The 14,596-nt window shown below is 42.6% G+C and overlaps 2 protein-coding genes across 3 annotated transcripts in view; one reads left to right on the plus strand and one right to left on the minus strand.

Moving 5' to 3' along the window:
* Positions 1–10,979, minus strand: part of FARS2 (phenylalanyl-tRNA synthetase 2, mitochondrial) — a 558,189-nt gene extending 547,210 nt beyond the window's left edge. The window contains exon 1 of one of the 2 annotated variants that reach the window (XR_016018686.1): positions 10,628–10,979. The gene's annotated coding sequence lies outside the window, so the exon portion shown is untranslated. The remainder of the gene's footprint in view (positions 1–10,627) is intronic. The other variant, XM_019710860.3, reaches the window with a different exon arrangement.
* Positions 10,980–11,212: 233 nt separating this feature from the next.
* Positions 11,213–14,596, plus strand: part of LYRM4 (LYR motif containing 4) — a 141,618-nt gene continuing 138,234 nt past the window's right edge. Inside the window, exon 1 of the mRNA XM_019710853.3 lies at positions 11,213–11,769. Within this exon, the coding sequence (XP_019566412.1) occupies positions 11,624–11,769 (146 nt within the window). The 5' untranslated portion in view covers positions 11,213–11,623. The remainder of the gene's footprint in view (positions 11,770–14,596) is intronic.

The following is a 14,596-nucleotide window of genomic DNA, read 5'->3' on the forward strand; positions in this document are numbered from 1 at the left end:
TGTCCCTTCTCGCGCAGGCAGACTGAGTTAACAGACCGGTACTGTCTTACCCAGGTAAGCTTTCTTTTAGAAGCCCACGCAATATAAAATTGTGGTTAGATCTAATCATGTGCCCACAGTTTCTCTATTAAGTGAAGCAATAAAAGAAGTAGAACCCTTCCCTTCCTCCCACACCTTAGGACAGCCTACAGAGAGGCTGCAGGACACACAGAGATTCAGCCCTAAAGCACAGAGAACCTTTGTTGCACCGCACCCTCCCCCACAATCTCCGATTGCTGCCAGGCTGATTAGAGATCCGGAGTGACCCAGACTATGGACAGAGTCCCACCTCTGGGCAGAGGGCTGCGAGGATGCAGGGATCCTGGGCAGGGAATAAAGGGGAATGAAAGACTGTGATGAGCCTCAGACTCTTGGTTCTTATAATTTCTATCTCTTTACAAAAAAGCAATCTATGGCCTTGTCACGAGAGGAAGGCCTCCCTAATTCTGGAACAGCCTAAAACACCAGGTGTGCAGATGAACATCCTCACAAACTATTGTACCAAATAGGATGACCACACATCTGGTTTCCCCGGGACAGGTCCTGTTGGCCCAGCATCATTATATCATAGCACCATCATTATTTAATAGAACCCACTTTCAATGATCCATCTCAAAGTGTCTGATTTAGGAAATAAATTATATCATCCCCCAAATGTTAAATGACTTACCTAAAATGATACAGAAAAGCTGTAAGGAAGCTGTGAAATGTAACCAAATCAACAAAATCCTAGTCCAGTTTTCTTGCTTACTATCACATACATACAGCATTTACAATCACTTTAAAAATGCACAATAAATCTCCCCGGAAAAAGTAAAACTATTACCAACAATCTAGGATTATAGCCTGCTGAAACTAAACAATTTTATTGAAAAAGATCTCCACTGTAAGTCAATAGTTTGTGTCAATAATTCATATGGCCTCTCCTAAGACTATTCTTTGAGAAAGAAAAGAGATTCTAAATGCTATTTTAAATAACATGCCTAGTAACCAAGCACAATAACCTGCTAAAACGAGAATCATTTCCATGTTTCCAGGGTTATCCAAAACATGAAAACGTTCGCTACCAGCAGCTATTCACGTCAAATTAGAAAAATAGTGTCTGACATAAAGTTTGTTTCAAGACAATGCAAAATTCTAGAATGAATCCTAACACAAGAGAAAAAGGATCCAAAATACTCACACACTTCAAAGAAACTGCCAGGATGCTTGCTCAGTTAGTATGGTAAGGACTACACTACTCCCATTGTAAAACCTAAACCTAAACCCTGACCATCAGGGAATAGTGTCATCTCAACAAATGAAACAAACTCTGCTGTGGCTGACCATCCTATGTTACCTAAAATTGGTGGTGGTGGTGGGACAAGATAGAAGATGCATAAATCTAAGGATTTTGGTCTTATTTGTTTCATTCAGTCATTCAACAAATGCTTACTGAGCACCCACAAGGCACTTCACCTACGGAGATGAACAAAACAGACGTGGTTCTTGTCCTCATGGAATTGACTTCCGGTGGAAGAAATCAACATTCAACCATAAACTTACAATTATGCAGGTATATAATTTTAAATTATAAAAAGTTAAGGTAAAGGATAAAATGCTATAACAGAGAATAGTAAAAGAAAGGTACAATGTAAACTGTGGCCAGGAAACGCATTGCTGAAGATGGGACATTTAAGCTGAGTAATCACCAGTCAAATGAAGAGTATAGGAGAAGACTGGTTATACCAGAGAGGGACCTTAATGTCCAAAAGTCCTGAAGTAGAAAAACAGCTTAGCCTGTGTATACACATAACAGATTTCTATAAAGAAAATAAATGAAAATATCCCAAAGCTTCACAAGTAGCATAGAGAAAAGACCTTAAATGACCAAGTGTACCCAGTTCTAAATAAAGACTTTTGGCAAGGTTGAAGTAATGAAACTGTTTTTGGTGCTATATCAAGATGTGTCGAGCTGTGATAGCCCAAATAATCACGGGTTAAGACAAAAAGACATTTATTCTTTATTCAGCATTAAGTCTGGAGGTATCCAGTTCCAGGGTTCATTCCACAGCTCAGAAAAGTCAGGACTTCAGGTTGGAATCTCCAGTATTCTTTTGTCCTTTCCCTCAGGCCTTTCTCCTCAGGGTTCCAAGATGTCTGCTGAGATTCAAGCATTAGACCTCATATTAGCCTCCCAAGCAGAAAAGAGACAATATAAACAGGTCCTCTTTTGTGAATAGAAAGCAAAATCTTTTCCAGAAAACTTCCAGCCAACTTTCCCTTGTCTCATTAATCAGATCCATATCTCACGGTTACCTCTGACTATAAAAAAGGTTGGAAAACCAAGTATCTGGCAAAAAGGGAATGGAATCACCAGTACCGCTTTAGTCCATTACGAATGACTGTCAAGAACTAAGCACATGGCCATACAAACAAAACCAAAGTTTCGTTGCCAAGGAAGAAGTATGGTTTTCATAGCCAACTAACACTTATCTACCATCACCCAATAATTTTTACACCCAATAATTTAGAGCTTACGTGATTGATTCCTTTTGGTATTTACTGATCTAAGATGTGCAAAGCAGGTGCAAAGTGTTGGGGAAACAATTGTAATCAAAAACAGACGCGGCCTTTGACCTCATGGAATATACAGCCTGATAGCAGAGAAAAATATAATCAAATAACCTCACAAAGAAATGTGTAACTGGCAAGACTGCTGTAGTGAACTTTGCTGTCTTTTACAAAAAATGGGTCCCTCTTCTCAGTTTCACTGTGTGTACCCCTCATGCCCACCTACCCATCCCCCAGCTTTCACAGCCTATATAATTTGGGGGCAGCTACCCCCATTCTGGCCTCCAGGCATGTGGCTCAAGCCTATCTGTAATCCTATGCCATGGCCACATTTATTGGTTCAAAGATAGATAAACACACAACTCAATTAGGGCCAATAAGGTGACAGAGGATGGATGGACCCTCCTGGTCCAGAAGCTCTCTCACTCTTCTGATGTTCTGGAAACGTCCTCAGAATTGTTGGTGGGCTTCTGCAACCAAGAGAGCATGTGGTGTGGCCTGAGGATAAAGTTGACATTGAGAAGACAGCGAAAAGGACAAAACCAGATCCTTGGCTATACCACTCAAATAAACTAACCCTGAAGCCCATCTGTCTTCTGAACTTTCAAGATACATGAGACAATAAAGCCATTGTGTTGCTTTAAATCAATTGGAATTAAGTTTTCCCTTACTTGTAACTATAGTCAATCTTGGCTGAAAAGCTGCTCAGAAAAGACGTCTTAAAAAAGGAAGATCTGCTTAAAGTTTGAGAAGGTACCTTTCAGGGGTAGCTAGTTAGTTCAGGGGTGGCTAGTTAGTTCAGGGGTGGCTAGTTAGTTCAGGGATGGCTAGTTAGTTCAGTTGGTTAAAACATGGTGCTGGTAACACCAAGGTTGCCGGTTCCATTCCCGCATGGGCCACTGTGAGCTGCGCCCTCCTTGAAAACAAGAGAGAGAGAAAGTACCTTTCAGTGAGTCTCTCTTAAAGGAAGATCTGAAGAATTCGGAAAAGACAGCTGGGTTAGCATTTGCAAAGGCCCCCCGAGTAGAAGGGAGAGATAAGAACTAAAGAACTAAATACACAAGGGAGAAAAAGTAAGGTATGATATGGGGCTGGAGAACTGGGCAGGGGTCACACTCACTGGGTTTTACAAGCTGTTAAGTTTAGACTTTATTCAAAAGTGTTGCAGGCTTGGGGGGTGGGTGGGACATGGAAATTACTGTCTATAGTGTGGTGACATTAATTGATGTAAATCTACCGAGACCAGGACTATACTGAACATGTTATTTTCAAGCAGCTTTGGAGATCACAGAAAAGGATTTTCAGGAAACACTGACTTGGCACTGATGGAATCACTTCTACAAGCTCCTAACAGGGGCATTCTGACTCAGCTTCGACACTTCTGATGAAACTGTACTCGTCATAAAATGTATTAATCCAGGACAGTTTGCTCTGAGGCTTTAAAACGTGGGAAGAGCAGGCCGTTCTTTGAAAACTGGGGTTCTACAAACGGAAGCCGTACTGTAACTACTGTCACATCAGGCTCAGGAGGCTGCAGGTGCCCTCACAGCACCTGGAAGCCAAGGCGTGAATGGGATTTCTGACAGGGCTTAACATAAATGCTCAGGTACAGGCACTTGTTTCAAGGTGCTCGCAGGTTTGAATTAGGTAACGATTCCCATAACTCAAAACGTCAAGGAAGGAAGGAAGTATGCCGCCTGACAAGCTTTCTTCTACTTCATGACTTCTCTTCGTTTCACTTTCCTCTGCATTCCAAAATTCCAGGAACTGTTATAAAGATAATTCCCCCAATAAACGTATCCTCATTAACTGACGCTAAGTCTGTTATTACAATCTGCCAATATTACTGTAATCCATTTCACAGAGGCCACGCTTTTATTACTCTTAATTATTAGTTAACTCAAACTCACTATTACCCATGCAGAATACAGGTCTGCCAAGCTGAATTGCTTCAATTGTGCTCAGCTAATAAATTTTTATATTAAAAAGTTATATTAAATTATATAAAAGTATTCACTATAATGGTGGCAAAGAAACCATGAATTCTTGGTTTAGTTTCTATTGTTAGTAACATTCTTCAATATGGCCCTGCAATGGACTGAATGCTTATGTCCCCCAAATTCATGTTAAAATCCTAAGTTACAAACCAGGATAACCGAATGAGGAGGTATGGCGTCTGGGGGGTGATGAGATCGTGAGGGCTCCTAAGGAATGGGACTAAGTGCCCTGAGAATGGAGGCCCCAGGGAGATGGAGATCCCTCACCCCTTCCACCATACGAGGACACCTTGAAAAGTAGACCACTTATGAATCAGGAAGTTCTCACCAGAACTGTGAGAACTAAATTTCTGTTGCTTCCAAGCCTCCCAGTTTGCGGCATTTTGTTATAGTAATCCAAACTGACTGAGTCAGGTACCTGTACCCAAGGTTGTGAGATCATACTAAATATATAAACATTGGTCTCTGCTCCTGGTTCCTGGCCAGCTCCTACAACCCTTGCCATTTCCTGAGAAGAATACCACGAGGATCGCTCATTCTAATATTTGGTCTTTGACCCATCCCTAACACAAGGCTCCAAAAGCCGTGGAAATTCCTAAGTGGTAAGAGCAGTAGGAGCATCCTTTGTCCTCATGAAATGACTCTGGGTGGCTCCCTGGATGGCTTCTTTTAGTCACCAGAAAGACCAAGCCATGATTGGAAGCTTGGAATCTTTAACCTAGCCTCCTACTTCTCTAGAAAAGGGAGCGGGGCTGGAAATGGAGTTGATACTTGATCATGCCTACGTGAGGAAGCCTCCATAAAATGCCAACAGTACGGGGTTCGGAGAGCTTCCGGGTCGGTGACCACATCCACCCCGGGAAGGGACAGAAGCTTCTGTGCTTCCCAGACCTCAGCCTGTGTATCTCTTCATGTGCCTGCTTATGTGCGTCCTTTATCATATTCTTCAATAAACCGGTAAATGTGTTTCCTGAGTTCTATGAGCCATTCTAGCAAATTAATCAAGCTGAGGAGAGGGGTCATGGGAATTTCCACTTCATAGCCGAAGCAGACAGTTGTGCACAACCTGGGGTCCTATGACTTGTGATTGGCATCTGAATGGGGGGACTGTCTGAGCCCTTACCCTGTGGAATCTGATGCTACCTCCAGGTAGGTAAGTGCCAGAACTGAGTTGAATACATATTAGGACACTCAGCCCATACTGCAGTGAAGTGCTTGGTGTGAGGGGGAAAAAAACACGTATTTGGTGATCAGAAGTGACGTTTTCTGTGAGTAGCAAAGGCGACACAGAGGAAAGAAACACATGGTAGGGAAGAACTGTAGGTATTTCCTTTACAAAGATAGATTGTCCTTCCAAAAGATCAGTTAACTTCACAAAACTCAATATTGTATTATCTTGAGACAGTGACATAGTGTTTTGCTGTGATTAGCAAAACAAAGGCTGTTTTTTTCCTAAACAAAGGGTCAGCATTGGAAATCCTAAATGTTTTCTGTAAATGACCAAATGACTTGGACAAACAAGAGATGGCAGATATTACTCCCCATTCACAGAAGTCAATCACTACCTCAGATCTGTCTTTAGAAGAATTACTGAAACCAGATGTTTGTAAAGTACCTGGCACTTCTCCTGGAAGAGAAAATAAACTCTAAATAATAGCTATCATTATCATCACATATAACTACTTTGATTAACAAATCATTCTAAAATATCCAGACAACATGAAAACATCCCTAAAATTTATCCCTCATTAACTAGTAAGAAAAAGAAGAATGAAGGATCTGTACAGAATATTACCATAAAATACACTGTAAAAGAATTCTCATGTTGGTGGGAGTTTGTAATAGGAAAAGGTGGTTTCTTTCCTCTAGAAGGCAAAGAATTAATTTATTTTTTTTAAAAATGAAAAGGTTATCTAGAAGTGACATTTGATACTTTACAAAAAAAATTGTCAATCTTATTGTTACTGCCTACAAGGGGACCCTTTGCCTCCAATCAATGGAGCTTTCTAAATTTCTCAGAGAACAGCTTTTCTTAAGCAGATCTGAAGTTTCTATGGAAATCAGAAAATCCCCCAAGAGGTAATGCTTCTCTCTCTCTCTCTCTCTCTCTCTCTCACTCTCTCTCTCTCTCTCTCTCTCTCTCTCGCCGCCACCCCCCCCAAGAGGTAATGCATGTCTCTCTCTCTCTCTTTCTCTCTCACATACACACACACACACACACACACACACACACAGAACCTGAAAAAGGCACTGAATGTTTTCAGAGACATAATTTTTAAAAATGTAAATTTATCTTGAGACTAAAAAGCTAGCATAATAATCAACATTTGAGAATCTCTGAATATTTCTAATAGTTCCTATACAAACCAGTTAGCTTTACAAATAAGTGAGAATCCAATTAAAATTCAAATATGACTAAAATTCACCCATGCTACCCAAGAAAAACTAAGTCACCTCAGATTCCTAAAGCTGGCACTGAAGACTTCTGTGAAGCAGTAGTGTAGCATCACAGCGAGCAGATCACCTCTGCGGCCCAGGCCCACACCCAGGGCTGCCTAGATGTATAACTGGCTAAATAACCGAACCGCTCAGCTTCGCTTCCCTTCAGTGGAGGTAACAGCTTTCCCAGCAGGTCTCTACGCAGGTATTCACTGAGCTCATACAAGGACTCAGCTGGTGTCTCCCAGCTATACCTCCGCACTCACCCTCATGCGGTCTCTAGACAAGGCCCACCCAGTGTTCCTTCCCGAGGCCAAGATTATTTTTCCCTAGACCTCACTCAGGCCCTCTCTCCTTCACCTTTTCCAAGGGTAAACCTTCTTCCTGAAGTAGCCATCTTACCACCACAGCCACACATCCAAATCCTATAATTTCCTTCAAACCTAGATCCTCTCAAGCCCAGCACCAACTCTGCCTCCTCCATAAAGCCCCCCAATGCCCACAAATCAGTGTTTCTCTTCCCTTGAAGCCTGGACCTCAGCCATGTTTTGTTGGTCTGAGGTGTGGCCCAGGAATCGGCTATAGAAGTGACTGCTTCATGCTCTGAGACCCCATAGCACTTCACCAGTACTTCCCTTGCAAGACTTTGTATAATACTTTCAACCCCATATTTTAATTACATACAAATTGTATTTAAATTACACTCTTAGAAAACAGGAACAGTATTTATATGCTCAAGTACCCACAAGAACAGCAACTTGAACTAGCAGGATGATCAACTATCTGTTGAATGCGGAGGTAAAGAAATAGAATTTCAGTACTCTTATTAGAATATAGCATTCAAAAATATGCTTTGAAACAAAAGCCTACCAACACCTGAATAACTAATGTATATTTCACTAGCTCAGAGGTTAAGTTCTACTTGACTTATGTGCACTAGCCAATGTATAAGAGATGATGAATCCGCAAAACATAGGAAACGTCATTAAAATAAAGCAGATACAGGGCAAATCAGGTCTCTGATCTCACAGATGGCCCTTCCCTTCCTCCTCCCTCTTTTCCCCCCACTTCCCACTGCTTCAAGTTCTCTGAACAGATCACGCTCCCTCATACGCGCAAGCTTTGAATGTACACTACAATCTCTAACATACCACATTCTTTATCTGGGTCTTACTACTCATTGTGAATATACCTTCTGTGATGGAAAGCCTCCCCTTAGGTCAAAGTCCTAGTCAAATGTCTCTCCTCTATACTCCCCTAACGCTTGGTAATATTACCCCTATAATAGCACCTGTCAAAAATAAATTATTACTTTGCTTATCTAGGTCCCTACTGGTTTCTGGGAGGTGAGGGAGACTCCCATCATTGAACTCCATCACCTCATATAATGTATGGCACTTGGAATGTTTAATAAATGTTGAATGAATTAATCAGGAAAAGACTTCAGCCTGCTCATCTGTAAAAATAATTGAGCTGATGTCCAAGGTCTCTTCGAGCTTCATTCTTTACTAGAATGAAGAATAAAATCAAACAATGATTATGTATAATAAAGACTTGGATACATATTAGTAATGAAATGATTTCTAAATCATAATCGAGTTGCTGATTTATACAAGATTTTCTTTTCACATCATTTTAATATTTAAGCCTAAAGATAGTAAGTTGTTGTTATATTGCTTATTATACTTGGAGAAATTTCTCTTCAAAAAGCATAAAGTGGTCATTAGCAATCTTAAATTTAATACAAGGTAACATGTCATTTTACATAGATAGGTAAAGAACTACAGGTATTTCATAGCCATATATAGGTGAATATGAAGAAAATATTTACATTTTGAAGCCTAACTGGTTGCAGATGGGTACCCCCTAGTTTATAGTCATTACCTAAGAGAATACTCAGCCTAGAATACATGCATATTAAAAGACATATGAGTAATGTCCATCCACAGCTTCTAGCCCGATTCCACTTTCAACTTCAAACAGAACTATTATTGAAACTAGTCATCTCTGTAACGAAGATATACAAAAGTAGAGATTTAGCTTTCGAATGAAATTTTTTCTTAGTCTTTCAAGGCAATGATATCTAACATACGGTAAATTATGTCAAATAAAAGTATTTTTGTGAGCACTTACCTTTAATCAACTGGGAAGCTACCCCTTTCCTAACCTTGTACCAACAGGTGATTAGGGCAAACAAACTAAATTTATATATTTATTTGGAAAGTTTTATTTGATTACAAAACGTTAGTCATTTAGATACATTAATTGTACACATTAATGATTAAATTGCTTGATAATTACACATAAACAATTGTATACAGCAAGAATTATTCCAACTTCATTTCCTAGATGAAAGTAAAATATAAAATAATGCAATCCCCACTATTTTACAAGGCAAAATAATTTTCATGTTTTTTTCTTCTAACTTTGATAGCTTTTTCTATTTTTAACTTGCACTATGTAGTTTTTCTGGGTGCTGGCACATCATTTTATATCATCAGCACTCAACAGTGTATCATACAAATTAAGAGAAAACCGCTGTGGATTCTACTCTATAATAATGTGTAATTCCCTTGGTCTTGAATCCTTTACGTAATGCCAAAGGATAAACTCAAAATATTAAAAGCCCTTTCAACAATACCTAAGGCAAGACCTGCCCAATGACCTTATCAAGCTGCGAAAGTGAAAGAAATCTGACTACCCCGAAAAAAAAAAAAACCTTATTTTGAGACTCACTGATGTATGAGACCTTACAAAAATCAAATTGGAAACTTACAAGGATTTTAATAAAAGTGTTTTCGCTTCCAAATTTTTAAAAATTGCCATTGCACTGTAACGAGTAATATAACAAATATATATATATATATATATATATATATATATATATATATATATATATACACATACATACATATATATGTAAGTGGTAAGGTCAGAGAAGTGTTTCCTGCTCTTGAATACGAGGTGGCTTTTAAAGCAAGTGTCATTTCAAAACCAGATAAAGAGATCAAACAAAACCATAACTCAGTGCTTGGAGAAAACTGGAAACTTGTTTTTTCCGTATGAAGTTACTCCTTGCTGTGTTTGGGAGCAGAAAACTGTAGCTCCTCCGAACGTTGATAACACACTGGAAGATTCCAAACGCAAGAGCTTTGCAAAGACAGTGACTAGAACTGCATCAGACTTCCCTGCGCCCAGTCCTCGTGCAAGGACCAGAACGACCAACTTTATCCACCACTGTAACATGGTAATTCAGAAAAGTTGACGTCTTCAGAGAAAGGCCACGGGAGAAAACTCAGTCACGAAAAGCTTCAAGAGAAAACTTGCTCAGCTTCTTCCCTTGGGACTGAAATGACCCCAACAGAGTGCTTAGATGCCTAATTTCCCCAATTAATCACCCACGCCTACAGCGAGGCCACCCCACCTTTTGTACGCATTTATTAAATGACAAAATTCTAGGAGGCTCATGATTCAAAAGCAACACCCCCCCCCCCGAGTTCAACAAATACCCCACAAGCAGAAAAACCCATAGCCAAGTAACTCCCCATCACTACAACCGCCCACGTCGCACCCCACGCTGCAGCGAGACCGGCACTCACCCACCGCTCGCCCGGGAGACCCAGACCTGGGCTGTTCCAAATTCTAAAATGCGGCAGGCTCGCTTACTCCCCCAGGGAAAGTTCTCACCCCCACCTCACAGGTACACTCGGAGCATGCCGGGCGCTGCCATTTTAACAAGAAAGCGGACCTTGCCCGTGAGGCCCCTTCGCCGGTAGCCCTGAAAGGAGCCGGAGCGCCAGGAAAGCCCTGACCCGTCGCCTACGCGCGCCCACCCCGCCCTCGTCGCCGCGTTTAATGAGTTGCCCACTCTCGGGGCCCACGACAGAGAGCAGCCAACGCAAAGGCTAAACTAAAGGAAGCTGGATTTCCGCACGACTTCTCAGGCAGCGCCGAGGGCGGCATCAGCGGAAGGGGCGGGGGCATCTGCAGCCAGGGGCGGGGGCATCTGCAGCCAGGGGCGGGGCATCTGCAGCCAGGGGCGGGGCATCTGCAGCCAGGGGCGGGGCGTCGCCAAGGCACACACTCGGTTACCCGGGTAACGCAGCCTCGCGCCCCGCGGAGGTGCAACCTGGGGCTGCGCTCGGAGACTCAGTGCCCTCGCCATGACCCCGGGCGGTTCGCGAAGGCCGTCCTTGAGTGGTTGCACGCCCTCGGTGCTCGAGCTTCCGACCCCCGTTCCCGAGGAGCGTGGCTCGACCGGTGCACAGTTGCCCCCTAGGTCTCAGCCCCGTGGCCCCGCCCAGGCTCTTCGGCGGCCCCTCCCGCTCCCCACCCTCGGCCCGCTCCCGGCGCGGCCACAGGAGGCAGACTCCCAGGCGGGGGCGACGAGCGGGAACGCCTCCCCGTGGGCACCGCCCCCTTAGCTGCCCCAAACCCGCCTGCGCCGGCCTCGGTAGCCTCGCGCGACGCCCGGCGCGGTCCGCAGCGGCCCAAGGCGCGGGCGGGTGCTCACTTAGGCTGAGGCCCGAGCCCGCTAGCGAGAGACCCTCACTGCATTTTATTTCGTTCGTGGTTTTTGCATAGGCCGAAATTTTATGGTTGTGTTAAACTCGGGACCTCCGCGAAAAGGACCCACTTATTTTTTTCTTTCCAAAATGGCAGCCTCCAGCCGCGCACAAGTATTAGATCTCTACCGGGCGATGCTGAGAGAGAGCAAGCATTTCAGCGCCTACAACTACAGGTGATTGCAGGGGCGCGGGGGCCGGGAGGTCCGGGGGCGCGGTGTTCGTCTGTCCGGCGCCAGCTTCCTCAGAACGGCGGCGGGAGGGCGCCGCGAGCCAAAAGCATCCCCCTGCGGGCAAGCGTAGCCCGCTGTAATCTCGCGGGGAAGAGCAGGGGGCTTGCCCTTCGTTGTAGCAGAGGGAATAAGTCTTTTGACGTTTTCCCCCCAAGTCGGATTCCGTGGTTCGTGCTCTGGGAACATGGTTAGTGATGTGTTTCTGCCATAGGAAGGATGAACGTGAAAGCTGCAAGTGCTTAAGTTGTAGGACCAGTTTGTTGTATATATAGAACTTCCCACAGAATTGAAGAGTTAACGGCAGAAGTGACCAATCAGTAGCACGTGTACACAAGCTGAAGTCTCTACCATTTCCTAGGCGTCTTAATTCGCTGTTACGCTTGCAAGAATCCAATCCGTTCTACTTGGGATATTGGTGGCGGCGGGGGCGGGGAAGGGTGTTGGAAGGAGGAGACACAGAAGGCGGTAAAGGAAAAAAGGTCACAAACTTCCAGGAGCTGAAATGTTTGTTATGATCTCACCCGATGGAGATCCAACTTCTAGGATCTTAGCAGGAGAAGAATGAGAGTCGAAACTCTTACATCCTGAATGTACTGCACAGCTTTTTCCATGCCTGCCACATTCTCCTATATGCGCTTGGGTCCCCTTCTTCCTTCTTTCTTACTCGCTATATTTTTTATGAACTTCAGAGCCTCTGTTTTCCTTTCTGCTTCCGTATAACTTCTGACCCAACATTATGTATTTTACGCTTTTTCTCTGCATCCTTTTAGATTTGGTGACTTCTAACTACCTCTCTGTTTGAGCAATATTCCCAAAACAAGAATCTGACAAGACCAGCTCATTTAATTACATCAGGTCTCACTTTTGATGACTGGTCAACCTGTGGATTGGGTTTCCTAAGAGCAAAGCCTACCTCTAGAAAAAACCTGGTTAGGGAGCACACACACACCCCTTCTGTATGTTTTGGCAGGCCCTGTGATGGGTAGACCCAGTACAGCTTTGGTTATCAAATAAAACACTAAATCTCTCAAGCAGTAATTGTCTTAATTTTTAGACACCTGCCTAGAAAAAGGACTCATCCTGTAAATCTGAGAACAACATCTAGGTCCCACTGGTGAGGAAATATCCACCCGGTCAAGTAGTTAAAAGAAACATTTGATGGGAGTGTATGGTTTTACTTAATGACTTGCTTTGGAAGGAAATGTTTGTAAATAGTAGGTATACTGGTGGAATTTTCAACAAAAAATTAAGTACTTCACACCAAGAACTTGACCAAGTCTGTTGAAGGAACCCACAAATATGCAAGTGAATAAGTGGAAACAATCATTTCCACCACGTTTGGAAGGAGATATTTTGTCATTCAAATTTGCTGAGAATAAACAAGAACTGGAATCAACACACAGGTCACACACTGAAGAGACAGTAGATCTGACAGCATTGTGTAGAAAAGTCTAAGTGGGAGCCCTCAGAATATAGAACCTTGGACAAATTACTCAGCCGCAGTGTTTCAGTTTTCTTGCTTGTGAAATGAGCCTTTTGGACTATGTCATCTCTAAGGAGCCTTCCATTTCTAGAATTCTATTTGGAAATGACGTATGAGCCAGGTGATGAAATCTACATACAAGGCTAAGTTTTTTCAAGTGAATAAATGCCAAGTAAACGGGTGACCTTCAGGAAAGTCATTTAAGGCTGTACCTGTTGGCAGAAATTAAAAATGAGTTTCAGTAATGAGCCACTATAAGGTGATATATATGTAGAAAATAATTGTTCAAATTATGCACTGAGTAATGCTTTTGAGCTAAATTTACTGTCCGTATATAAATGTATTATCCAAAGGAATCTGGTAATCATTTTATACTGTTTTCTAAAATCTGAGATTCCCGCTAGTAGTATCTCCTAAGATAATAAACTTAGTTGTTATAAAATATGGCCTTTTGTGTTGAAGCTGTGTCTTGTGGCTTTCAAAGACAGCGCCTCCCCTGTACTCTTCTATCTGGCGTGCCTTTTATTCACCCTGTTCTTGAGTTTCTCCTCTTCCTTTAAGATTCAGCTCAGTTATGACCTTGGGACAAAGGTTTTCCTGATTCTTCTCATTCCACATTTCCTAACCCCATCTAAACAGGTTCTATTTCTATGTGTTCTTTTACTTCAATGCTTCTAAAACCATTATCTGAAGACTAGTTTACCCAGTGCCGGATCAGCCCCTGGAGGTAGAAAGATGAGAGCTTCAGGCTCAGCAAAGCACCTGCCATTAATGGATTTTTTTACAGACCTTTATGGATACAGTTATAGAAATCATTTTCTCAAACTGTTAAGTGCTACAACAGAGATGTATTGGGTGTAGAATCAAGAATGCTTCCCAGAAGGTGACACTGGATCAAAGGCATGAAGTGGCATATTATGCTCAGATAATGACAAACAGTAGAATAGTGCTGGAGAGTAAAGTGTGAGTCAGAAGATGAGACTGAGGTTGGAATGGGTCCCATATTTGAGGGCCTATGCTAAGGAACCTGGATTTTATTCTAAGCTAGCAGGCAGCCAGTAAAGAGCTTTAAGCCATAAGTGGCATGGCCAGATTTGCATTTTTGGTAGATCAGACTGACAGCGATGTAGAAGACAATTCTGAAGGCTAGATACAAGGACACCAGATGGGAGATGGTTACAATAGTGCGGAGGAAAGATTAGGGGCCCTAACGAGGGCAGGAATAGTGGAAGATAGAGATAAAGATATATTTGATTAATAATTAGAAGGTAAAAGTGTTAGAACTCA

Source organism: Rhinolophus sinicus, chromosome 14, assembly GCF_057876585.1.
Source record: "Rhinolophus sinicus isolate RSI-liver-muscle chromosome 14, RSI-T2T, whole genome shotgun sequence".
Lineage (NCBI taxonomy): Eukaryota > Metazoa > Chordata > Mammalia > Chiroptera > Rhinolophidae > Rhinolophus > Rhinolophus sinicus.